This window comes from Mirounga leonina, unplaced genomic scaffold (assembly GCF_011800145.1).
Source record: "Mirounga leonina isolate KUSES-001 unplaced genomic scaffold, KU_Mleo_1.0 Mir_94, whole genome shotgun sequence".
Classification (NCBI taxonomy): domain Eukaryota; kingdom Metazoa; phylum Chordata; class Mammalia; order Carnivora; family Phocidae; genus Mirounga; species Mirounga leonina.
In genome coordinates, this window is record NW_023270855.1 from 43,393,467 (window position 1) to 43,419,412 (window position 25,946).

Here is a 25,946-nt window from a genome sequence, read left to right on the forward strand (position 1 = left end):
GCCCTGAGACATCTGGTCAGGTCATTTGGGCAGATGAACTTTGCTTGGTGAGGGCACCCAGCTCTGGTGGGAGAGGGCTGTGTCTGCTTGGAGGCTGGGGTGGGGGGGCGGGGGGTTGGAGCCCAGGCCCCTTGCTGCCCCTCCCTCTCATCAGAAAGCCACATTCCCAGGGGATCCCCTGCCTGCTTGGTGGGTACCTCACTCCAGGGTGGGAAGGTCAAAGACTCAAGCCCACCTGCCCACCCCTGCAGCCCTTCCCTCTTTCCTCCGGGCATAGTAGGGTCGGCGGGGTTGGGGGGCACGGAGGATCTAGCTGTCACCCACACTGACCTCACCCTCCCACTGCTCAGCACTGTCTCCTCTACAGCTGTCATCATGCCCGTCTCTGCAAGTCTGGCTTTGGGTCCTACCACTCCCTTGCCCTGAGATCCTCCATGGCTCCTCCCATGGCCATTTAGGCCACTCTTGGTGGGCCACCCTCGGAGCCTGGGCCCTCATGCCCATGATCCTTTGCTCTCATGGTGTCCCCACCTGCATGCTTTGTCCTCCTCTTTGCCTCTTTATTTCTTGCCTATCCATGATGGCTCCAGCAGGAGAGCACCTCCCTATTCCCCCAGACCTCTCCTTGCTTACATAGCCCTTTGGGTGACAGGGGGTCCTGAACCATGGCCTTGAGAAAAAGGCTGGGTTTCTCTGACAGTATGTCCTCGTTTCCAGAGACTCGGTGGAGAGGGAGTGAGGTCAGAGCACCATCAGATACTACTCTGAGCCCTTGGGAGCCATAGTGGATGTGTGAGCAAGGGAATGAGCAGGCCAGAACTGGGCTCGAAGAACACCTGCCTTTTTGGCTAAAAAGGGATGCTTCCCTGAGCAGTTCTGAGGCCTCTCTCCCGCTCAGTCAGGTCCCTGCAGCTGGGCCCAGGGGCAGAGCAGGGCAGGGGTCAGCGGCTAGTCCAGAAATTCCCCTTTGAGGGTACCCGGGCCGATTGCTGACACCTGTTGTGGGCAGTCTCGGGCACACGGACGGAAGACGTGGCCCTGACCCAGCTCTCACTGGTGCCCTCACTCCAGCCTGTGCCCCGTTCACAGGTCCTGAGGGCAGCGCTCTAGCCATGTGCAGCCTGGAGGAGGAGGCCCTGCTGCGGCTGGAGGAGGTCTTCTCAGCTACCCTCGCCCGCGTCAACAGCCTTGTCCTCCTGCCCCTGCTCGAAACCAGTGAGTCTCGGCTTGGCAGTGGCAAGGGTGGGGGACACAGGAAGCATCCTGGGGATCCGAGTCCTACCTTGTTAGACCTCCTGAGGCACAGCTTTCTGCACCTCAAACGGGAGTGGGGACACTTGGTGTCGGCATCTTCCAACGGGCCTGGGGCTCTGGCTCCAGCCGCTGGCTGCTCCCTTCTCCGAGGCGCCCCAGGGGTCGGGCCGTGAACCCCTAGCCTAGACCCAGCTGTGCACAGAGTCAGAATCCCACCTCTTCCAGGGCACGGGCCTGCTCTGCCTGGATTCGCATCCTGCTCTCACCCAGGGCATGACCCAGTTTGGGTCTCCCACTTGTGAAGTGACCTTGGTCAGGTGCCTTCCACTTGGGGGCTCTGTGCGAGCATCTGTGGGTGCCAGGGGACCACGGGATCCTACGGACCCCATATCCCAGACCTGAGGAAGCTCAGAGACTCGGGGCAGCTAGTGTACTTGGTGCCCCTGGGTCATGAGTGCTGACCCTGTTTCGTGGGGGGGTGGATATGTGCCCCACTCACTCCTCAAGGGTGCTGCCCTACGCTCCAGCCTGCCCGTCCCTGCTGAGCTCAAGGGGCCACGTTGGCTTCCTGGCCTGTCCCAGGGACCCTGAGGAGGCAGGACCCCGGCTGCAGCTCCCGGGCTGTGGGGTGCCGCGCCCCCCTCACTTTGCGGTTGTGCCCCCCGCCCCAGCCCCAGAGCCCTCGGACCCCCAGGGCAGAGAGTGCCTCCGGCTCTTGCAGCGGCTGCATCGGAGCTCCCAGCGGCTCTGGGAGGTGACGGAGGAGAGCCTGCACTCCCTGCGGGAGAGGCTGTGCCACCAGGACACCGTGGGTCTGGAGTCCCTGCTGTTGCTGCAACATGCAGAGCGCATCGTGCAGGTCCACGTGGAGTAAGACAGCGAGGAAGGCTGGGGCTGGGCCTGGGCGCCGCCGGGCACCAGGGCTCACCTGGGTCAGGCTTAGGCCAAGGTTTGAGTTTAGGCTGCGGTGGGGCTCAGCTGGGGTCAGCCTCAGGGGCTTGGGCCTCAGCCCGGCACTGGCTCAGACACCCCAGACCTGAGCGTTGGGGCCTCCCAGGGAAGAAAGACTGAGTTGGAATTGTCTGGTTGGGGCGGGGCTGCAGCCACTCAGTGAGCGGGATCGGGATCCGGGGACCCCGGCAGCGCAGGGGTCTGGGTGTAAAGCTGTGGGCGGGGCCTGCAGGCTGTCTTCTTTGCTGCCCGCAGGTACATCGAGTCCTACACTAGCTGCGTGGTGGTGCAGGCCTTTCAGAAGGCAGCAAAGAAGAGGAGGTGAGCTCAGGATGTTGCAGGGGCCCTCTGCGCAGGCGAGGGTGCCCGGGAGGGAAGGTCGCGGGAGTCCCAGCCCCAGAGCAGAGTGTCACAGCCCATGACTCATCCTGAGCGCTCCTGGGTCTAACAATTCCACACTGCTCTGCACTGGAAGAGAGGGAGGGAAGGCTGTGGGGGCCGTGAGCACAATCCAGATATCCACTGGCCAAGCTTGACCCTGGGAAGGAGAAGGGGGACCGTCCTGTTCAGGGGGGGTGGTTATTGCCATTGACTCTCCAATAGGGTGGCTGTATTTCTCTGCTAGGAGAGCAGTTTGGGGTCTGGGACTGCTCCTGGGATCTGGGGGCTTAGCTGGGGCGCGGAGGGCGGGGTGGATGGCGGTGGGTTCGGGAATGGAGGAGGGGAGTGAAGGCGGTGTGTGGCCCTCCCTCCACCCAGGGAGTTCTGGCGGGGCCAGCGGAAGGCCCTGTGGCAGCTGCTGCCGGGCGTGAGCTCCGAGGCCTCGGTGGGCACAGCGCTGGCCCAGGCCCTCCGCGAGCCACTGGCCCATCACGTGCAGCAGTATGTGCTCCTCCTGCTGAGCCTCGGGGACACGGCTGCAGAGGTAAGTAGCAGGGACGTTGGGGGGCCGGGGGCTGCTCACTGGGCCTGTTGCTTGAAGCTGAAGGAGGAGGGAAATAGGGCCCCGGCTCCGGGGACTCTGCTTACTCAGGGACCCTGGTTTGAGAAGGACCTGGCCGCGCTTTGGGGACAGGGCTGTGTTCTGCAGGGTGGGGGGGTGGGGGAGGGTTTGACGGGGCCTGTCCTTGCCCTGGCCTGTCTGAGGTACATGGCTGCGCCCTGGTGGGGCCGGCAGAGACCCAGGAGCAGATGGAGAGTCGTGTTACTGGGTGTGAGGACAGGTGGCCCAGGCCCAGCGGCCCTCTGGAAGCACCCTCCCGCTGGCCTCTGCCTGAAGGAAGGGCTGGCAGGGAGAAAGGGACAAACTTCAGCTTCGATCCAGACCTTCGGAGCAGCTGGGGCCCGGCCAGGGCTGGGACAAGCATCACAGGGTCGGGGGGAGGTTCTGACAAGCTCTCCCCCCTCGCCCCCCACTCATGAGCTGCCCTGTGTCCCCACAGCTTCACCGCACTCGGGAGCTGGTGGTGCACGCAGCCACCCTCTTTGGGAACCTGCAGTCCTTCCTGAGGCAGGCACTGGACCAGGCCCTGGCCACGCAGGCTCTCTGGCACTCCCTGAGCAGCCGGCTGCGAGTGAGTTTGAGGCCTGACGGGAGGGGAGGGAAGGGGCCTGCCGGACTCTCCGTGCGTCCGCTTCCCCATCTGGGAGTGGGAGCGGTGGCCGAAGCAGGTGGCTGGGAGGGCCGTCTATCCAGCCCTGCTCAGACGCTCGTGGAGCACCTTCCCGGCCAGGTGGTGAGCTGGCTCTGGGGAAGAGCAGTCAGAACTGACCCTCTGTCCTGGGATGCCACCAAACAATCCCATCCTCACATCACTGCCCCCGCTGGGGAGGGAAGCCCCCTGTGCCCTGGGAGGGCGTGACAGGACTGGGGCATAGTGTAGAGAATCAGGTGAACAGGCGAGGGGACAAGACTCGCCAGCGGGAGGCGGGGACTGCAGAGCCCCAGTGAGTGTTGTCGGGGGCTCGGCAGGGGAAGGGGGGGGAGGGGGCGGTGGGGAGGTGGGCGTCAAAGCAAAGCTTTAAGACAAGTTGAGCTGCCCCTCCAGACCTTGGACCCTGGTGTCCATCGCTGAGCTGGGGGCCTCCAGGAGATGCTCAGATGCGGGGGGTGGGGGGCTGGTGCTCCCGGCAGAGGAGCGGGTACAGCCACCAGGATGGGGGTGCCTGAGCCTGTGCCTCCCTGCTCTGCTCCGCAGGATGTGCTCTGCACCCCTGCACGCCGACTCCTGCAGGACAGCCAGGACGTGCCCGTGACGGTCGCCCCGCTGCGGGCGGAGCGCGTGCTGCTCTTTGACGATGCCCTCGTCTTGCTGCAGGTTGGGGTGGGGCTGACCAGAGGTCCTGGGGCCGCAGTGGGGGCCTGGGGTCTGGCTGAGAAGGCAGTGGGAGGGAGACAGCTGGGAGCGAGAACTCGGGGCTCGTGGGGAGGGGATGGGGCCTGAGAGGCAGGCAGCGCTGGGGTGGGGGCAGCAGTGGACTCATCCCTGCAGGAGGGGCGCGCTGTTGGGCAAGGCTGCTCCAGGTGTGTCCCAGCCCCAGCCCTGGCCAGCCGGCATCCCTGCTAAACATACCTCGGTTTCCTCATCTGGAAAATGGGATGCTTGGGAGTGAGTTTCTCCTTCCGCGGATGCCGGACGACTCTTAGTTGTCTTCCTCACATAGGAGAGGAGCCCCGGATGGGAGGTCCTGGGTAGCTCTGGGTGGCTGAGGAGGGCTGGATGGGCAGGGCACACATGAGGCTTCTAGGGAAGAGCACCACTTAGAAGCAGTACCTGGGCTCGGGACATCAGCAAAGTCAGCGGGGAGCCAGGCCGGGGGTTTGGGATTGTTCCCTGGCCTGTAACCTTGACTGTGCCTAGTTCCCCCCAGACTCAGACTGTCCCTGTGATAGCTGCAGCACTGTCCTCTCTGTCCCCTCAGAATGTCAGTCTGGGACTCCCCTGCAGACAGGGAGGCTGAGGCCTGGCAGGGAGGCTACTTGCCCAAACCTGTGTCTCCTGAAACCTGGTTTTGGGGTTCTGATTCAGTTTGAGTTGTCCTCCACTCCCAACTTCACGTTCTGCACTCCAGGTACACTGATGAGATGCTGTCGCTTAAATGCACTGCACCCTTTCCTGCCTCTGGGCCTTTACATGTCCTGTGCCAGGCCCACCCTTGTCCCTGCCTGTGTCTGCCATCCTCCTCCTGCCCTTTGGGCCTGGGCCTGGCGCCCCCTCCTCCTCCTGGAGGCAGTGACCGGCCTGCCTAGGCTGGGCAGGAGGTCTCTACACGAAATATTTTAGAGGAAGGGGTGTTCATCAGCTCTCAGAGCAGGGACGGCCTTTCAGGTAGAAGGAGCAGCGTGAGCAAAGGGTCAGATTGAGGGGGGTTGGGGGCAGGCTTGAGAAGGTGTGAGTGTGGCAGGGCCATGGTGCCTTGGTGTGGCAGGCACCAGGAGTGGGGACCTGTGAGCTGGGAGTGGTCTGTGTGGCCTCAGGGGTCCGGCTCAGCAGCGAGGTCTCCATCCCCCAGGCGGTAGGAGCCTAAGACAGGTTTCCAGCAGGGGCCGATGGTGTCTAGCTGCAGCCATGATGGAGCAGGATGTGGGCGGCGGGGGAGGCTGCTCCTGGGTTCCCGGCCAGCCCTCAGATGGGAAGGGAGACAGAGGGGCTGCCCTGGAGATGGGGAGCAGGCTCAGTGCTGGGCATGTTGGACTGAGCGGCCAGGGGACACCCAGTGGTGTTGGCAGCAGGTTGGTGCCTGGGCCAGAGCAGTAGGGGAGTGTCTGGGCTGGGCCCTAGGTGACGCCGGTGCCCCATCTTCTTCCAGGGTCACAGTGTCCACACCTTTGATCTGAAGCTGGTGTGGGTGGATCCTGGGCAGGACGGGTGAGCAGCCCCCTCCAAAGATACTCGGGCCTTCTCTCCCTCCACCCTCATGAAACTGCCCACACCCCAGGGCTGGGGCCTCCCGAACACCCTCCTGGACAGAGCTGGGGCCTACTCGTCACCTCCATCTGTCTAGGTGCACGTTTCACCTCCTCACACCTGAGGAAGAGCTCTCCTTTTGCTCCAAGGCTCCCCAGGACCGGGTGAGTGTGGGTGAGCTGGGAATCGGGGCGGTGGGGTGAGAGGAGTGAGGAGGGGCAGGGGAGGGCACAGGTATACCACCCTGGAGGCTCCATGGGAGTGGTCAGGTCTCTGGGCTCATGGTCAGAGCGAGGCGCAGTGGTCAGCCTGGGGTGAGGCATCAGAATGCCACAGAGCACAGGGCATTTTTCCCTATGAAGCCAGGATCGAGGCCTGTGTGGGTCCCGGTGGTTCTCTCTGGCCCCTCTGGGCAGGCCTGAAACTGCACACGGGGATCTCAGGTCTGGATGCAGGGCCCGAGGGAGCAGTGCGGGGCAGTTGGAGGTTCCGCCAAGTGCCAGAACAGGGTTGGGGTGGTGGAGGGGTACTGTCTGGAGCTACCCCACAAGGCTTCCCAGAGGGACCACTGGCACAGCAGTGACCTCTCCTCTGTCTCCCCTGTCCCCACCAGGTGGTCTGGCAGTGGAAAGTGACTCAGGCTGTGTGCCAGGCCCTGCGTGGGAAGAAGGACTTCCCTGTGCTGGAGGCGGACCTGGAGCCTTCTGAGCCCCCTACCTGCCGCTGCATGGCATATACCTTCCGCGCCGAGGGCCGGCTCTGCCAGGCCACCTATGAGGGCGAGTGGTGTCGGGGCAGGCCCCATGGCAGGTGAGTGACTGGGGCTCCGGGCCCAACAAGGCAGGGCTCTTCCTGGGGGTCTGAGGGGCAGACAGGACCTAATCACCTCCGGGCACCAACCAAAGGCTGTTCCTTCCCGCATTGGTCGGTCTACCCACAACTGTCTCCCAGTCTGTCTTAAGCCCCGTTGGACAGGACCGGGCCCATTGTAGGTCTGTGCCGTGTAGAGTCTTGATGATGGTGATGAGCCCAGAGCACGTGGGAGAGACTTCAGGTCTGCAGTTGCTGTTCTTGGGAGGACGGAAGGATAATTCTCACGTCCACGTAGCACTAGCTGGTAGTGGAAATGGTTCGCAGACCTCCTATCTCCACCAGTCTTTACAAGAACACTCTGGGGGGAGTGTTCTCGCCCATTCTATAGGTGCAGAAACTGAGGCCAGAGACTGGCATGACTTGCCCAAGGCCTCAGGGCAGGTTCTAGGTCTGCGTGACCCCGCAAGCAGGAGGGCTTTGGAAGAACATGTGACTCCCCCCCCCCATGCTATACAGCTGGGAAAGCCGAGGCCCAGAAAGCAGAAGGGCCTTGCCGAGGTAATGCTCACAAGCACGTTAGTTTCTGAGACCTTGCCTAGTTCAGAAAGGGCTTGAGGAAAAAATGAACAAAAAAAACCCCAGAAAAAACGATGCTGCATCAGAAGAGGGGAGGAGGATGCTAGAAACCACTGACTAGCATTTGACTTAAGCTTGAAGTTTAGCTCGGAGCTTTCGGTGGGTCAAGGGAAAAAGGGAACCTGGATGTTTCCAGAGCTCTCCCCGTGGGGTGTGGGGAGTGTGCTGGAAGCTGCTGGGGCAATTGTGCCAGGAGTCAAGAAGAGCTGAGAGCCCCTGTGGGTCAGAGAAGAGGGCTGGCTGGGGGCAGAGAATCCAGTCCAAGGGGAACGTAGGCCTCCGAGAGAGTCCGCTGTGGAGGTCAGCCGGGGGGCCTGTGTGTGTGGAAGGGTGGGTCTGGCGGGCCTGATATGTGGACCGTGGACCTCGACTGTCTTCCAGAGGCACCCTGAAGTGGCCCGATGGCCGGAATCACGTGGGGAACTTTTGCCAGGGCCTGGAGCATGGGTAAAAGGCTGGGGCTGCTGTGGGAGTGGGTGGTGGGCAGGCGAGTGGCTTTCGCCCCCGCTGCTGTCACCAGCCTGGCCCCATCCTCGATTCCCAAAGCTCAAGCAGGAACTTGAGGTCATTTGGTCCAGCTCCCCTTAGTGCACAAAAGGGAAAGCCCAGAGGAGGGGGCGGGCTGTGGAGGGAGTGGTCAGGGCCCCAAGGTGCTCCCAGGGTGCATGAAGGGCGGGGGGGGGCGGGGGCTGGCGTTCTGAGAGTGGCCCTTGGGAAGAAAGGACGCCTGAGCCCCTGCGAGATTGTCCCCATTGTCTGAGAGGGCCCCTCGGAGGCAGGGACACTCCGGGGTGGCATGGAGGGGTGTCGTGGGATGTCTTGGGTCAAGGCGACGGCCCAGGTGCTGACTGCCCTCCCCGCACGCACACCGGCAGCTTCGGCATCCGCCTGGTGCCTCAGGGCCCCGAGGACAGGTTTGACTGTTACAAGTGCCACTGGCGGGAAGGCAGAATGTGTGGCTACGGCATCTGTGAGTAAGTGCCCGGTGGCCTGGTGGCAGGGCGGGCGCGTGGGGTGGCCACGTCCCCCGGGCTTCACCTCGGGGGGGGGCCGGGCCAGCTGTCGGTGGCCCTCTGCAGGTACGGCACCGATGAGGTGTACAAGGGCTACTTCCAGGCGGGCCTGCGGCACGGATTTGGGGTCCTCGCGAGCGCCCCGCGGGCCCCGCAGCCCTGCAAGTACACGGGCCACTGGGAGAGGGGCCAGCGGAGCGGGTACGGCGTCGAGGAGGACAGTGCCAGGTGAGCGCTCTGCCGCCGCCTGCAGGGTGAGGGCAGGCTCAGGGCTCAGAGTCCCTCAGAGCAGGGTGCCTCAGGGCACGGGGCCCGTCGTCAGCGGGTCCAGTCCATCTGTCCCCCCAGAGTCCCCCTGAAGCCCCTCACTTCCTGTCCACAACCTTGGTTGAGGCTGAGGTTTTAGAATGAGGGGGCCCTGAGCCCCCTGACCGAGGAGCCTCCCCACACCCCTCTGGCCCCTCCTTGCGCTGTCTGGGAGGAGTTTCTGACCCCCCCCCCCCCCCCCATCTAGCCCCACGTAAGGCCCACAGCCCTTCCCAGCTCTCTGGGCTGTGAGATAAAGCCCAGGGCTCTCGGCCTGGCATTGGAGACTTCACCCCCTGCTGTGCTGCCCCTGCACCCCTCCAGCCTTCTAGACCACTGGATGCCCCCTCATACCTGTCATAGTCATATCGGTTGTAGGCTCCTACCTCCATGGTTTAGCACTCCATCTGCCCTTCCTGCCACCTCCCCCAGGAAGCCTGCCAGGATACGCTACCCCAGGCAGGCTCCCTCCCTCCTCCACCCTCTCTTCCTCTTGGAGGTCCTCACTTCTCTCTCCCCGTGTGTGAGTTGAGTGGGTTCAGGTGATATCATTGCCCCTTACCTGCTCTCCACCCACCCCAACCGTGCCAGCAAAGCACACAGAAGTGCCCGGGAGTGATTCTGATCCCACTCTGGCTGCTCTCCAGGGGCGAGCGCTATATTGGCATGTGGCAGGCCGACCAGCGCCATGGCCCAGGGGTCATGGTCACCCAGGCTGGTGTCTGCTACCAGGGGACCTTCCAGGCGGACAAGATGGTGGTGAGTGGGGTGATCTGTGTGTGCCCTGAGCTACCCTCTCCCTGCCCTGGGGCTGAATTCTGGAGCCCCCCCGCTGCTCTCAGGGCCCCGACGCTGAGCAGAGGCTGGGCAGGGGTGGATGGGGCAGGAAGCTGGGTTCCTAGGTGCTAGAAGGAGCCAGAACCTCAGCAGGAATGCAGATCTGCCAGCCACCGACCCTGGCCTTGGCCCTCCCAGCCTCAGTTTCCCCATCAGCAACTCAAGTTCACTACTTACTGTAAACATTCAGGGAAATTAGCAAGAATGAAGTGCATGGTAACAATGATGCCTGCAGCCTCTGCAGTGGACATTTATAGACCCCTGACTGGAGGCCTGGCTCCGGGCTCAGCCTCCCGGCATGATCTTGGCATCCTCCCAGTAACCCTGCGGATCATGTCACTGTCCCCAGCGTATGAATGACATACGTGAGGCTCCGGTCAGAGAACCTGCCTGGTGTCACATTCTATTGAGTGGCAGGGCTGAGACTCACCCCCAGGTCCCCTGAGCCCAGGCGCACCAGCACCTGCCTCCTACCTCACCCACACCCGGCCAGATGCTTTGGCACATAGTAGGACTCTGGCCTGGGGACTGTTACTGTTATTACGGCTTGTACATTGGCTTATGCTCCACTTTGTTCTGGAAAGGACTGAAGGAGGAAGAAAAGATAAGAACAGACACAGAATAAATTCAAGTAGGACACAAATTATATCCCATTGGGCCCTGAGCTTCCTGGCAACCAATGCAACAAGGGAGCGTGGTCAGTTCTGTCGCCAAGGATCAGTGACAGGGAAGTGGGGATGGCTGAGGAGAAGCTCAGCACTTGAACCATAGGTGGGGAAGGAAGGGCCCCCAGGAGGCTTCCTGAGAGAGGCTGCTGGGGAGAAGGAGCAAGGTCCCAGGGAGTCCTTCGGGGTAACCCAGGGATGAGGTCCATGGGGCTGGTGCTCAGTGCTCAGCAGGCCAAGGGCTGGCATCCCACCTTGGCACAGTGCTGGGAGGTGTGACAGGGCTCAGGACTGTTCTGCCCCTGGGTTGATGCATACCTCCTGCCTTCCTGCCGTCCCCTCCCCACCTCCAGTCTCCTGGCCCTTCCCCTGCTTCTACTCAGGCTTCCTTCCCTAGGGCCCCGGGATCCTCCTCTCTGAAGATGACTCCTTGTATGAGGGCACCTTCACCAGGGACCTGACCCTTGTGGGGAAGGTGAGGACCACCGAGACCCACTGCACTCCCGCCGAGGCCTTGGGTGGAGCCTATAATCTCCCCACTTGGACCCAGGACTGAGGGTGTGGGCAGTGGGTGGGAAAGGTAGGGGAGGGCCTCTCCCATCTCCATGGCATCCAGAGGGTGGGCGCCATGATCCCTCCTGCTGTGGAGTGGGGATTCGATCCTGGTGGGAGGCAAGAGGGGCAGGTGGACTTGCCGTGGGTGCACAGGGTGCTGGTGGCCGGGCTGTGACTCCCGACAGGGCCCTAGGTGCCTTGGGTAGGGGCCCCTGGAGTGACTGTCCTTCAGCATGGTCCTGCCCAGCTGACGCAGCAGAAGGCAATTGGGTCCTGCTTGGGCTTTTGGAAATGTGGGGGCTGTTTCATTCACCTAATGACTGGGGGGCACTGTGGCATCTAAAGGGGGGGAGGCCAGGAGTGCTTGGAATGGGACAGGCCATGCAGCGGGAGCTGCCTCTCCCAGGGCCAGCATACTTCATGCCTTTCCTAGGCCTCTTCCTACTTCTGGACTTAACCCCCCCACCACCAATTCCCACAGCAGTGGTTCTCCTGCTCTGACCTGAGGGTCCCTTCCCCTTCCCCTCCCAGTCTCCCACCTCTGAGCTGAGCCCCTGGGCCGTTGGCACAGCTCTTGGTCGGGGGCTCCTGCAGGTGTGGAGGATTATGAGCCCCTCGAATGGATGGTGGGAAGGCGACCTATCAGTCCCTAGCCTCCGTGACCCAGGATGGACAGGCACGAGGCCTGTCCTGATTGGGGGGAAGGGCAGCTGGACAGACAGACAGACAGACAGGCGTCCATGCTTCCCTTCCCTGGTTTGCAGGGCAAGGTCACCTTCCCCAATGGCTTCACCCTGGAGGGCTCTTTTAGCAGCGGGGCAGGGAAAGGACTGCATACCCAGGGTGTGCTGGACACAGCTGCCTTCCCACCAGATCCAAGCAGCACCCGTAAGAGGTGAGAGCCTGGCTGGCCGCCTGGCCTGTGCATTCCGGAGTGAGTGTGTGTGTGTGTGTGTGTGTGTGTTTCCACCCCAGGGATGCAGGCCTCATCAGGGAAGCTTTTCTGTATTTCCTCTTAGCTCTTTGGAGAGTTCAGAGAGCTCAGGTCACACAGCCCTCAAGTCAGGGACTCTTAGGATCAATGGCTGTGGCATAACTTCACACACTACAAAACCAGAGAAACATATTATGCAGAGGCTTTGATTAGGCCCTGCTTTATTTCTGGGAAGGGTACACGACAGTTTGTAAAAACAACACAAATAAACAAGAATAAAAGGGAGAATAAAAGTATGAGTTGAGGGGCGCCCGGGTGGCTCAGTCGTTAAGCATCTGCCTTCGGCTCAGGTCATGATCTCAGGGTCCTGGGATCAAGCCCCGCATTGGGCTCCCTGCTCAGTGGGGAGCCTGCTTCTCCCTCTCCCATTCCCCCTGCTTGTGTTCCCTCTCTCGCTGTGTCTCTCTCTGTCAAATAAAATCTTAAAAAAAAAAAAAGTATGAGTTGAACTTAAAGGAAAGGAAGGGACAAATAAGTCCTATAATGGTTATGACTGAGCATGAACCTAGCTCTGAGTTTCCTGGCAGCCAGGGTGAAGAAGGAAACTTGCAAAGTGGACTCATTGTTGCTATCATGGGGTCTTTGAGAAGGGGATTGACTTCTTCCCCATGGGGACAGCGTTCTTCCTTGGAAAACTATAGTTCAAGTGGTGACTTTTACCATGTCTGTTGAGGTGCGGGTGGTAGTTCTAATGGTCCCAGGCGGCATTTCAATTGGGGGGAGGGAGTAGAGTTGATTACTAGAGCCTTCATCCTTGCATGCTTCTCCCTGACAGCAGGAGCTGGGAGTAGACAGCAAACCCCAGAGGTGTGGCCAAGCCTGGGTGGGGTGCAGGTGTAGGAAAATCTGTGAACCTGGCGTGGGAGGGCGGGGCTCCCTTAGGCACACACGTGGCCAGACCCCCAGGCCTGCTGGCCAAGACAGGTCAAGCTCAGAAGGGAGCCAGGTGTGGTGGGAGGATCCTGGATTCTGGGCCCTGTTCTCTCTTAGGCCAAGAACCTGCTGTCTGGACCTGGCCTCCAGCTCTCTAGATCTTTCTGTCTCCTTTCCAGGGCTCTGTGTGTCCCTTTCTTCTCCACTGTGGAGTAGATTCTCTCTGTCCCTCTCTCTGCCTCTGCTTTCTTCTGGAGCCTTGGAGGTCAGCGCCCCCCAGTCCACCCACCCTTCCTGGGCCCTGACTCGGGGCCAGGTGGGACGTCCCCATCTCTCCAAGGGCCTGGACTGGGGTCCTCACCACAGCCCCATCCCTACCTCCCACCACTACGCGCCCCCCGCCCCCGCCTCTATCGCAGGCAGCTAGGTGTGGGCGCCTTCCCCGTGGAGAGCCACTGGCAGGGTGTCTATGGCCCCTTCCGGGACTTCGTTAGTGCTGGCTGCCCTGGGGACGAGCAGGAGGCCCTGCTGGGCTTCCACGTGCAGAACTCGAGGGAGCTGCGCAAGTCCCAGGAGTACCTGTGCTGCGAGAGGTAGGCGCAGACACGCGCACACGCATACCCGTGGGGGCATCCAGAGGGCCAGGGCGGGGGTTCGCGGGGCTCCGAGTGAGCTGGGGAGGAGGGCTTCCTGGAGGGGGCGGGCCGGGGCCCAGGTGTGGGTGAGAGACGCGTGTGCCTGGTCCCCCAGGACCCAGCCCGAGCCCTGTGCGGACAGAATGGAAGGCATCCTAGATGAGCTCCTGCTGCATCGGGAGCCCAGGGCCCTGCGGGAGTGCCTCAGGAAGGTGAGGGCCCTAGGGTAGGCGGTGTGCGCGGAGGGGGGCCTTCTCACTGCCCCCGGTGCTGACCGCTTCTCCTCAGAGGGCCTCAGTGCTCCCATCTATGAAATGGGAGCAGCCTTGGGAGCCTCGCTGGGGCGTGCTATGCTCCAGCTCCTGGCCCCGAACTCCTCTCTGTTGCCTTTGCACCTGCCAGGCTCTGAGCAACTCGCTGCACCCCTTGGGAAAGCTACTCCGGATGCTGATGCTGACCTTCCAGGCCACGTATGCGGGCATCGGGGCCAACAAGCACCTGCAGGCACTGGCCCAGGAGGAGGTGAAGCAGCACGCCCGGGAACTCTGGGCTGCCTACAGGTGAGCGGGGTGGCACATGGGGACAGCCGCAGCCCTGTCTGTGACGGCAGGCAGGTAGGGCTCTGTCCTTGCCCGATGTCAGGTGCTCTGCCTAGCGCCCTGGGCGGGAATGGTGCCTCCGGACTGAGAAAGAACCAGAGAGTGGGTCGGTCAGTGTCCCGCTGGTGAGCAAAGGGGTTAGAAGGTAGGAGGTTATAGCAAGGAATGCCTGTAGCCAGAGTCCAGGCCTCGACCAGGCCCTGGGCTGACCCCTGACCCCAGGGGACCTCTCAGCCTCCGCAGGCTGAGCCTGACTCTGGACTCAGACCCCATCTCCAGTCCCGGCCGAGCCGAGACCCCATCTAACATTACAAATGGGGGCCCCAGATGCTGCAGTTCTAGCACTCTCGGGCTGAGGTCCTGTGCTCCCAGCTTCCTAACTACAGAGGTCTGGGAGGCTGGGCTCCTCATGCTCCATGGCTCTGGAGGGTGGAGCCCGCCGCCCTGGTCTTTGGTGACTCGGGTTCTGGGGGAGGTGGCAGCTACACAATCTGTCTTATCGGTTTGCAGGGGTCTGCTGCAGGTGGCCTTACAGCGCAAGGGCCAAGCTCCAGAGGAGGACGAAGATACAGAGACAAGGTGACCGCTCCCATGGGGTCTGCAGGGTCCCCACCCTGGGGGCAGCCAGGCTCAGGACCACCTTCGCTCCTAGGAGCCTCCCTTGGGGGATAGCGGTACTTCCGGGGAAGTGTTGGGGGCTCATGCTACTGACCAAGCATTGTTTGTTGACCATTTGAGGATCAGAATGACCCATGACCTCTTCCTTGGGTCACCTGGGCAGGGGCGCTGCCACCAGGTGCATCTTTTATTTTATTTTTTTTAAAAGATTTTTTATTTATTTGAGAGAGAGAGAGTGAGCCAGAGAGAGAGCACAAGTGGAGGGGAGGGGCAGAGGGAGAAGCAGATTCCCCACTGAGCAGGGACCCCGATACGGGACTCGATCCCGGGACTCTGGGATCATGACCTGAGCCGAAGGCAGACGCTTAACCGACTGAGCCACCCAGGTGCCCCACCAGGTGCATCTTTGTTGTAAAGGCGCCATCCCAGCCTCCTCTCTCAGGTGTGCAGAAGGTGAGCCTCTCTCAGGGCCTGGCAGGGGCTGAGCCTGAGGCCACACAGAGCGGGAGTTAAAGTGCATCATTAAATCTGTCTCCTCTGTCCCCCAAGACCAAACCTTACAGTTTGCCTTCAGATTTCAGGCCCAGAGATTGCGATCAGGGAGGCCTGTCTCCACATTGCAGGAGACGTGGGAGATAGGGTTAGATGTTAGGTAGAACTTTCCCCCTGCAGTCCTAGGAAGCCCAGGAAATGAGGAGGCAGCACTGGACCAGCCTGACATGGCTGCTGAGTGCTTTGCTGCAAGTCCCTTGTCTATCCGGGGCCCTGGTTTTGCTTTCAATCACATGGGGATCCAGTCCTGCCCCAGAGTTCATAGTGGTTCTCAGCGTCTAACAAGAGGATCAGGGGGCCACAGATTTCAACCGAGGGAGTGAATGACTGAGAACAGGCTTCGGAAGCGTTTTCTAGAGGATGGAGGAGGCAGGGACGCTTTTTGCTGCGGGACAAGGAGCTCTATGGGCTTTTTGAGGGGCAGCCCAAGCAGGATCCCTCCCCCCTGGGCCCCACCCTGCTCGCCCCCCAACCTGTCCTGACTATTGTCACTCAGGGACCTGCAGGTGCATGGCCTGGTGCTGCCCCTTATGCTGCCCAGCTTCTACTCAGAACTCTTCACTCTCTACCTGCTGCTTCATGAGATGGAGGACAGTCTCTACAGCCAAGGCATTGCCAACCTGAGCCTCTTCCCTGACACCAAGCTGCTCGAGTTCCTGGACGTGCAGAAGTAAGCCTTCCCTCCTTGCCGTGTTTGCCAGGGCCCGTGTGCACAGAGGGTACACACGGAGTTCAGTAGTCTTTGGTAGAAAAGGGGATGGTGTTCATTGGCTCACGTATCCACAGAGTTCTAGGATTATGCTGGTGTGGCTAGCTTCAGGCATGGCTGGATCTAACTGCTTAACTACGTAGTAAGGGAAGCAACTTCTCTTTCTCTCTTGATGTATCTCTGGCTCCCATTTATGGTGCCAAACATGGTACCAGCCACTCAAAGTTTATACTCTACTAGCTCCGTCCCCCACTGTGCCCCAGGGAGCTGGTGTCCCCTTCCTAACAGCTCTGGCTGAAGTCCCTCACTGGCTTGGCTTGGGTCTTGAGCCTGCCCCTAGATGTTGGCTGTGGCCCACACTGGCCAGTCTACCTCAACATCTACTACTGGGGCTGGGGCGAGGTGTCCTGCTTCCAGCAACTGGACTGAGAGTGGGGGAGGGGAGGTCCTCAAGGGGAAACTGAGGACTGTTTTGGGAACAGGTCCCTTTTACCCTCAGTTGCTAAAACATCCTTTCTCCTCAGTGCCCCTTCTGATCCACTGATGCTACAAGTCACCACCTGCCCGATGGAGGGCATGGGTGCTCTCTCTGCCCCACACCCAGTCTCCCTTGTCACACAGCCATGATGCTTCCCACCCGCCCGCTCTGAAACCCCGTTTCCCCTTCCATCGTGAATGTCTCCTGCAACTGACTAGTCACCAGCCCAGAGACCTGGGTGCCAACAGCTTCCCAAGTGTCCCCTCCTCCCCACCCCCTCCTGCTGCCTCCTCCATGCTGGCCTCCCTGCTCCATTGTCTCCCCAGGTCCCTGCCCTGTGCTGCATCGCATGGCACCCATGTCCCTCCCCGTTCACCAGCCTGCCCCAGCTCATCAAGCCTCCAGAAGAGTCTCTTCTGCTGTCATTCTCTGGCCCAACCCCCGGGACTTTGCTCACAGGGTCCCTTGGCCTGCAGTGCTGCCCCTCACCCCTATCCAAGTTTTGGGGCACTGTCTTCTCCAGGACTCTTCCCAGCCTCCCCTTGCCCTGTGGACCATCGTGGACTCGGAGGCCATCTCCTGAGCTCAGCCCTGCTGGGGGACACGGTGTACAGGGAATTTGCCCTCTGACCTCAGACCCTGTCCCCTCCTCCTGGTAAAGGTTCTGTGTCACACTTGTTTCATTTCAGGCACCTGTGGCCCCTCAAGGACCTCACGCTGACAACCAATCAGGTGAGAAGGTGGGTCCGTTACCTGCCCCAGGTAGGGGGAGGCCTGAGCCTTGAGCGGGGCCCCCAGAGTCTGTTCAGCCTTCTGAGCGGCGCTCCGCCTCCCTGCTACGGAGGGGCCTGGGCAGCATTGGCCAGCAGGTGTGGGGGGAGACACCGGCTTCCCGGGTTGTTCTGATCTCCCGTGTGGGGGAGGGGGCCGTTGCTGGCCCACCATGAGCAGGTGCAGACCCAGGCTCCACCCCGCTTCCTGGCTATGCGGCGTGGGCGGGATACTTATCTCGGAGCCTCAGTTCCCCCGCGGATGAGAGTACCGGCCGCTGAGGCGTTGGTGCCCCCTCATGGGAGGGTCGGGAGGGGGCGGGGGGCCGCTCCACACGAGGTGGTGGCTCTCGAGGTGGGCGTGCTGGGCCAGCAGCATCTGGGAAGCCTTTAGAAAAGCAGATTCTTGGCACCCCCAACCCCAGACATAATGAGTCAAACTCAGACAGCAGACCTGGACTTTGTGTTTCAACAAGTCCTTGGGTGGGAGTGCCGCTGACGTGGGAACCCACCCCCTGTGGTACCCAGTGGCCATTGGGATCGTTATCTTCCTTCCCAACCTCCCGGAGACATTATCCCACTTTACAGTTGAGTAAACTGAGGCTCACGGTGGAGCTGTGACTTGCCCTGGGTCACTCGGGGCTGGGCTCTCCTGGAGCCAGTGATGGGGAATGGTGGGTGGCAAGAGCTCTGGCCCTGGGAGGGAGGCGGTGACAGGGCCGGGGGGACCATGGCCTCATCCATCTGTTCTCCCCCCCCCACGGCAGAGACTCTCCCTGGTCAGGAACAAGTGCTTCCTGTCAGCCACTGAGTGTCTGCAGAAGATCATGTGAGTCCATGCCCTGGGCAGGGTGGGGGGCGGGGGGCAGGAGTGTGGGGGCCCCTGGTTGGGGCTGAACCCGAGGGCCTTGATCTGGAGCCCGCCGCCCTGCTGCAGCACCACGGTGGACCCCCGGGAGAAGCTGGAGGTGCTGGAGAGGACATACGGGGAAATTGAGGCCACTGTGTCGCGTGTGTTGGGCCGGGAGCACAAGCTGCCCATGGACGACCTGCTACCGCTGCTCATCTACGTGGTGTCACGTGCCCGGTGAGCCCCAGCTGGGCCGGGGGCTGGGGGTGGGCTGTGGGAGGACACCACCTCCCATCCTGCCCTGACCCCCAGCCCAGACCCGCTCGGAGGTCTTTGAACATTGGGGTTTATGGACACAGCTTTCCTTGGTATGGAGCGGGGGTCTGAGGCCCAGAGAGGCCCCACCTAGGGTCCCGTGGGGGCCAGGAGCAGAGCGGGGACCACAGCCCAGGTGTCCATCCACCCAGGCCAGGGCTCCTTCCCCGGCTGCTTGGTGCCTGTCCCTGATGGGCCCCTTCTCCCTCTCACTGTGGGGGTGGGCGTTCTCCAGAATCCAGCACCTGGGAGCCGAGATCCACCTGATCCGCGACATGATGGACCCCATCCACACAGGAGGCCTATGTGACTTCCTGCTCACGGCCCTGGAGGTGAGGGACAGAGGTGGTGGACGGAGGCAGAAACACCCTGGCCAGTGGGGCAGACGCCTTCCCTGCCCTGGACCCCAAATTCACTGCTCGTATGTCCTTCTGTGGGCGGGACCCCACAGAGTCCCTGGCCCTGCCCTTGCTAAAGGGGCTGGAGAAGGGCCCCCAGCATGTTCCAGGGACATGCCCATGCATCCCTGGGCATAACAGGAGAGGGGAGGCCCCCCTTCCTTGCAGACTGTAGCTGAGGCTGAGTTGGAGATGGGTCGGGGTGGTCCCAGGCCGGGGAGACGGGTGCCCCCTGGGTATTGGTGTATCTTTGCATGGGGCCGGGGGAGCTGCCCCTCAGCCTCGCCTCTTTCCCGCCAGTCCTGTTACGAGCACATCCAGAAGGAAGACATGAGGCTGCACCGCTTTGCTGGTCGCTGGGACCCCAGGGAGCCCTGGTAGCTCGGCCGCCCCGGGCCCACTGCAGAGTGGAGAGGGGCCGCCACCGATTTCCCCGGGGAACAAGCCTGGCCCGGCCTGGCCCTCGCTGCCCACAGAGCAGACGACAGTCTGGGGCCCTGGAGGTGGCTCTTGGAGGAGATGAGCAGTTCAGCATCTCCCAGGGAGACGAGGCTGCCGCCCTGAGCGCAGCCCACTGTGACCCTGGAGCCCTCCCCCTGCCACTCGGTCAGTCGCGGACCACCTCCTTGACCTGCCTTGGCTCACGGGCTTTTTTGCCGCCTGACCCCGCCCAGGCCTCAGCGTTGCTGTCTGTATCCCAGTGGCTTAGATGGTCCGTGACGGACCTTCCACCCATCTTGCTGGATTCTGGAGTCCTTCTGTAAGTCCGCCATTATTCAGCTGGGCTGAAATCCTCGCATCATCGTCGGTGCTGTTCCCTGTTTCTCCACTCTCGGTCAGAGGCTCCAAGTGGCTAGTGACCGCTCTGTGTGGTGGAACTCTTGTCCACGAGCGGCCTCTTGGGGACCTGCCTCCTTCCCCCTTCCGGGGCTGAGCTGGCCTCCCAGGGAGGCAAGGCTGAACAGACTCCCGGGCCACCTGACCTGCTGGATGGCCTCGGGCCAGGCCTTTCCCCTTGGTGGTATGCGATCGAGCAGGGGCTTGGAAGTCTCTGCCGGCCCGTGTAGCTGTGGGGTACATGTTGGCGCCGGAGCAAGCTGCGGGGCGGAGTGGGGACACTCGCCTCGTTTGCCACACCTCCGGCGGGCCCCAAGTGCCTGCAAACCACAGGCCTGCAGCCCACAGGCCTGGGCGCAGGAGGACAGCGGGGGCACGGGTGCCCCTTGGGAGGGGAGGACTTTGTGCCCATGGTGGTTCTAGTGTGGGACTGAAAGACACAGGAGCAAGGCCTGGGGGGGCTTCATCCCTGCCTGGCCTTAGTCTCTCCTCCCCCCATCGAGGGGCTTGGACCAGGTGACCTGGAGGGGCTCCCCCTGTCCTAACGGGAGATGTGTGACAGTAGGCAGGGTGACCATGTTTTGAAGGGTCCAGGGGCGAAGCATGGGGAGAGGGTGGATTTATGCAGTTTTGTGGCCCTAGAGGGCAAGCTGGGCCCCGGCACCATGGCCATCCTGCCACCATGCCCGGGGTTGTAAGCGAGTCAGGTCACCATCCTTGGCTGTGCTTTCCATAACCGAAGCACTGGCCTCGAGGCCTGTGAGGGAGGGGCTGAGGGAGGCTCTGAGAAAGCCCAGTCTCACCTGAGCCCAAGGCTGAATCCCCACTGGGAGCCTCAGGGTGGGGGGCTGCTGGTGGCCGGGGGCCGCCCACAGACCCTCAGATGACGTAGGGCTGTGGGGCAGGGGTGAAGTTTTCTGGGGCTGGTTCCACCAAACTTGGCAGTGTGAATGAAGTCTTGGGCTCTGGTTTTGCCAGAAACCCCCGTGGTGTCCCCCAGGAAGGTCCCTGGAAGGGGGCGGGACTGATGAAGAGTGAGGATATCCAGATGTCATGGGCGTTCATGCTTCCCCAGGGCTCTGACAGCCCACCGGTACTTTAATCCTCTTCAGTGGTCATCAGCGAGTTCTTGTCTCTTGACAAGTGCAGACGGACTTGTCTTAAGGTGGCCCTGAGTTGGCACGATGCTCTAGCCCCACTCCTTCAGGATCCGTGAGCTCTCCCTGTAGTTCACATTCACCAGGACGCCCCCACCCGCCGTCGCTGGGCCTTGTCCACCACCAGTTGAGCTGGACCCTCAAGGACAGGGTCTCGGGAGACCCCAAGGGCAGCTGGGTCTGTAGCGGACCCTTACAGCAAAACCAGAGACAGAGAGGATATTGACACGGAGGTCAGTGTTCATTTAAAGAAGCGACACCTGGAACCAGGCCATCACCTGCCGCGTGGGTGCCTCAGGGAGGCCGATGGAGATGGGTCACCTGCAGGGACCCCAGCAATGACCTCTCCCACCTGCTGCAGGAGCCCCTTGGCTGCAGTGAGAATACACTAGCATCTATATGGGAGGTCAGGCTGGCAACTGGGGACTCCAGCACCTTGGTGAGCTGGCCAATGTCAAAAGCGGCCTGGTGGGGCCTGGCTTGGGTCCCGTCTGCCCTCTGTTCCCATCTGGTCCCCATCTTGTTTTCTGAGATGAGGATTCTCCTTTCAACAGTGATGGTGACAAAGTGATAAAATTCATTACAACTGAACCTCATGATCACCTGGGCCAGAGAGGCGAGAGGCCGGGGGTGGGGGTGGGGGGATCCTGTTCAACAGCTGCAGGCGGTTTTCTGACCGGCAGCAAAGGGCCACACCAGCCCTGTCCTCAGGGGCCTGGATTTGGGGCTGAGAAAGAGACACTGAGATTAAATGGCCTCTGTGTGAGCAGATGTACCTGTCACATAGCCCGACCACCCCCTTCCCACTGCAGCCCAGGCCCTGTCTGCAGCCTCTCATGCAACCTCTCAGTCCCTGCTTCCCCTGTGCCCCCCACTTCTGCCCCCACCCCTCCTCGTTCTGTGCCCTAGATGTGCCCTCCTCCAGCCCACTGGGTCCCAGGCTGCTCCATCATCACAGGCCCAGCTCCCATGAGGCCCTTGTGGCCCAAGGAAGGAGCCTCCCAGCTCCTCTCTGGGGCCCATTCCCTGCCTCTGTCATGTTTCTGGGGCATGACAGGTGGGGGCCCTATCCTCCAGGTACAGTGCTCACCGCCTCTCCCTGGGCACCGATGATGGTGGGCACTGAAGCTGGAAACAGGTTGACTCAGGAAAGGTCAGACGGGGAAGGGCCGCAGGCTCTAGGGCAGGTCTGCGTTCAAGCCTGGCCAGGGCAGCGTCTGTGAATACAGAAGCCCTTGAGGTGTAACCAGCATAGGCAGGGGCCCCCCGTGGAACAGAGGCCCGGCCACGCTCAGGCCAGGCGCAGACAGGAGGTTGATGCCAAAGCCCCAGAGAAAGGGAAGAAAGGACAGACGCCCTCTCTGTCCCCAGGGCTCAGGTTGACCACCTGGCAGCAATGTGGCTAGTCCAGCAGGTGTCTCCATGCACTAATCTGTTGCAGGGTTGAGCTCCCACTGCAGGGAATGCCAAGGGGTGGCCAGGTTATAGCTGTTGGATGGTTGTGTTTGGTGGGGATGGTGTCCTCCTGAAGGGGAGCGGGGCACAGAGGGCCCCCGTGAAGTCCCCTGTAGGGACTGCCTCCCTCCCTCAGTCAGCGAGCCTCATGCTCTTGAATGCCAGCCCTCTTCCCTGCATGGGGTACCGTCTGGACCATGGAACAGGTGAGGAGGGCTGGCTCTCCTCCCAGAAAGGTGCCAATGGCAGAAGAGGAAGCTGGAGAAGCCAAGTCTACGGCTACTCCAGAGTGGGAGCTGGGGGGCGACTAGAGGGCCCCCAGTTCTGACCAGGCCTCTATTCAGATCACCCCTGAGGGTGCTGGGAGCCAGGGCATGGCCCAGACAAATCCCTTGCCCACTGCAGCCTGGGAGAAGGCTGGAGGGAGGGCGGGGGGGGGGGGGTTGCGCAGCAAGAGGGTGCAGGGCTGCTGGAGAAGCTTCAGCAATGCTGTGAGTAAATGCTCCCTGAGCGGGGTTCCCGAGGGAGAGCCACCTGGCCTCATTTGTCAGCTCTCCCAGAGGGATGGCTGGGCACTGGGGAAGAGGTAAGTTCAGGGTCCGGGTCAAGGTCAATGTTAGGGATTAAGGTTAAGGTCAGAAGCAGGGTCAGTGTCAGGTTAGGGTTAGGGGTTAGGATCGGAGTGAGGGCGAGAATTTAGAAGGAGTGAGGGTCAACGTTGGAGTGAGGATAAAAGTCAGGTTCTGGTCAGTTCAGGGTCCCGGTCCAGGTTGGGACTTTCCTGGTTGGCCTTGTCCAGGGTTGTGCAGATGTGAGCTCTGGCTTTTGTTACTCTTGTTGTGGGCAGGAACCAGGGGTGGGGGCCGGGCAGCCAGGGCCTCGGTCTCCCCGTGATGGTAGCCCAGTCCTTCCCCTCCCTGGGCCCTGTTTGCTGTCCATAAGAACAATCGCTGTGCAAGACCACTGTTCTGCCATCCAGGGAAGGAGGGGAAAAGCAGGCAAGAGGTACAGCTGGGACCCTGGGACCCTGGTGCTGTGGAGGTCCCCATGTCTCAACCCCTTCCAGGTGTGGTGCTTGGTGCACGTGGAGAGAAGGGCTTGGTTTGACTGCAGAATGGGGCTCAAACAACTAAGTACATTATTCATGACTCACCTGAGGCTGGGGGCTACATCCTGGCCCCCTCCACATCCTGCTGTGATTTGAAACAAACGTTCATTCCACGAGGCAGGGCAGGGGGAGAGCATGGCAGGGCTCCAAACCCATGGGAGTAAGACCTGCTGGCCCCCCTGTGTTGGGAAGGGTCCAGTGTCTGGGGACACCTTGGGTGAAGGCTGCTGGTGGCTGGGGATAGATGAGTCCTGTCCTGGCTTTTCCCTTGGACAGGGACACCTTCCCTTGTTCTGTTGGCAGGAAAGACCGGCTGCTGATCCCACAGGGTGGCGGCCTGGAGCTGCAGCGGCTGTGTCCAGTGCATGGGGAGCTCTGGGTCTGTGTGTGGGGAAGGGGTGAGGACCTTCGAGAAGAGGCTAGCAGTCCTGCTATCTCCTATGCAGTCCTTGAACTGTCACTCCCAGGTCTGCCTTCAGAGGCAAGTGCTCTCCCCCCACCCTTAGCTGTTGCAGTCCTTGTGAGTAGTGCGGGGGTCGGGGAGACCCACCAAAAAGGAGTGACCTCAGTCTCAGGGAGCCACTGCTTCATACAAAGGGATGCTGGTCATGCGGCCACACCAGGCTCAGTTTCAGAAACCAAAAGAACATGAGAGAGACCAAGTACAAACCATCAGTTGGTACACCTTCTGTAAACGGTGCAGACCAGTGGTTGCAGGTTGCCTCTGGACTGTCCCAGACACCAGCGTAGGACCCTATTAATCACTAATTCATGCATTTCATTCAGGTTTGGCCAAGGGTCCGTACCAGGCTGCAGGCATCCCCAGGGATAAGCAGAGGTGACAACAGATGAGTGGAGAGGAGCCGTGTACTCACACAGTGAACCTTGCCAATGCCTCCGAGGAAAGGTGACCTCGGTGACTGGGGAGCTGTTTGCGTCCCATGGGTCCCGTCCTGCATGGGGTCCTGCTCACTGCTGGAGAAAGAGTCCAGAAGACACTCGCCGTCTGTGTGGTCAGGGCAGGACGGGAGGGCTGTGTCTTGGCAGATGGCACTGTGGGACTGGACCTTGAGGAATGAAGTTGCCAGATGGACGGATGGCCTGCCCAGCGAGAGGGAAAGGCAGGGACAAGGGCTGGGAAGTGGGGAAGGGCCTGGCTTTTCCAGAATGTGGAGGATTGGGAACGAGTCAAGGAGAGGTCAGGTAAACCCAAAGTGAGAAAGGATTGCAAAACCAGTGGGGGCCTTTCCCCACATTTCCTGATTTTCAGCCTCCCGCGATGTCGTCCTCTGTCCCGGTGATGGTTGTCAAACACCCACCAGTTCTTTCTCCCTCTTGCCATCAAGACATGGAGGCAACAGCCCCTCGCCTTCAACCTTGGCCTTTGACAACGCAGTGGGATGGCCGGGCCACCGACCTGCTGAGGCTGGGTTCCAAAAGCCCCCAAGCCCTCTGCGTGTTCTCCTGGACACTCGTGCTGGGAGGATTTCACCACTGAGTGAGAAGTCGGCCACCCCGAGCAGCCGTGTGGGGAGACCATGTGGGCACACCAGAGAGAGAGAGAGAGAGAGAGATGGATGCGTGGCAGAGCCAGCTCATGTGGGATCCAGTTGCTTGGGTCTCCCTGCCCAGACCCTGAGCATGTGAACGAGAACACTTTTGGGGTGACTGCAGCCTTGGCCACCGTCTGACTGGAACCTCAGGAGATGCCCCCCACCCCCGAACAACAGCCGCCTAGCCGAGCCAGGCAACCCCAGATTTGGGGGCAAACCACATAAACGCTTGTGTTTCAAGCCACTGTTTGGGGGTATCTTTTGGATGCAGCAACAGATACATAGAACCGTCCTTTCTCCATTACCTACTACCCACCTTTCGTTACAAACACTTATATGCTTCCTTTTTAAAACCGGAATTTATTAAGATGGGAAGCTTCATATCCCCATTGTATGTGGAAGTCCATCGTCGATGGCAATAAGTGGAAGACAATTGGAGAAAGCAGCACAGGAAACGGAGCGACGTGATCAGTGTCTGCGTAGGGACAGCCCCCGGGGTGGGGCTGAGTCCGGCTGGCGGCTTCCCAGCACTCACAGAACCTGTTCCCGAGCCCCCTTCTAAGCCCCGCCACCCGCTGAGATGCACCCCTTTCTCAGAGTTCTGGGTTCCTGCCCCATGGGGCCCATCTTCCAAGCCTCTTAAGTTTCACTATTTTTAGCCTCTTTCCTTTCTTCCTCCAGCCCTAGGGAGAGGGGCTGCTTTCTGTAATTCTTTTTTTTTTTTTTAAAGATTTTATTTATTTATTCATGAGAGACAGAGAGAGAGAGAGAGAGGCAGAGGGAGAAGCAGGCTCCCAAGGAGCAGGGAGCCCGATGCAGGGCTCGATCCCAGGATGCTGGGATCATGACCTGAGCCGAAGGCAGACGCTCAACCATCTGAGCCACCCAGGCGCCCTGCTTTCTGTAATTCTTTTGAGAATTCTTGTTTTGCCTTTTCAGTTCTTCAGTTGCTGGGTGTGGTAGGCAGCATCATTGTTGCCCCAAAATAGCCATGACCTAATCCCCAGAGCCTGTGAATTAGTCACCTTACTGGCCAAAGGGACTCTGTAGATGTGATTAAGGTCTTGCAATAAGGAGATTATCCTGGATTACCTGGGTGGGCCCAAT

General features: G+C 61.0%; 1 protein-coding gene across 5 annotated transcripts; it reads left to right on the plus strand.

Annotated features, from left to right (window-relative positions):
* The first annotated feature begins 1,031 nt into the window (after positions 1-1,031).
* On the plus strand, positions 1,032-25,542 carry ALS2CL (ALS2 C-terminal like). 5 transcript variants are annotated; one of them, XR_004677731.1, is made up of 27 exons: positions 1,037-1,215; positions 1,926-2,124; positions 2,461-2,526; positions 2,965-3,130; positions 3,648-3,779; positions 4,404-4,523; positions 6,016-6,074; positions 6,211-6,277; positions 6,727-6,923; positions 7,443-7,484; positions 7,944-8,009; positions 8,438-8,536; positions 8,642-8,803; positions 9,529-9,640; positions 10,781-10,858; positions 11,703-11,833; positions 13,225-13,398; positions 13,556-13,652; positions 13,843-14,000; positions 14,550-14,618; positions 15,706-15,879; positions 17,086-17,128; positions 17,934-17,995; positions 18,104-18,253; positions 18,567-18,663; positions 19,030-19,489; positions 24,073-25,542. XR_004677731.1 is itself a non-coding variant. In XM_034996357.1 (26 exons), the coding sequence occupies exons 1-26, from the start codon at positions 1,113-1,115 to the stop codon at positions 19,108-19,110; spliced, it is 2,904 nt and encodes a 967-aa protein (XP_034852248.1). In that variant the 5' UTR covers positions 1,037-1,112; the 3' UTR covers positions 19,111-21,341. The 5 variants fall into 5 exon arrangements, 3 of the variants coding, with proteins under 3 accessions (XP_034852248.1, XP_034852250.1, XP_034852249.1); XR_004677732.1 differs by lacking the exon at positions 24,073-25,542 and having other exon boundaries at positions 1,032-1,215; positions 17,086-17,136; positions 19,030-19,150; XM_034996357.1 differs by lacking the exon at positions 24,073-25,542 and having other exon boundaries at positions 19,030-21,341.
* The last annotated feature ends 404 nt before the right edge of the window (positions 25,543-25,946 follow it).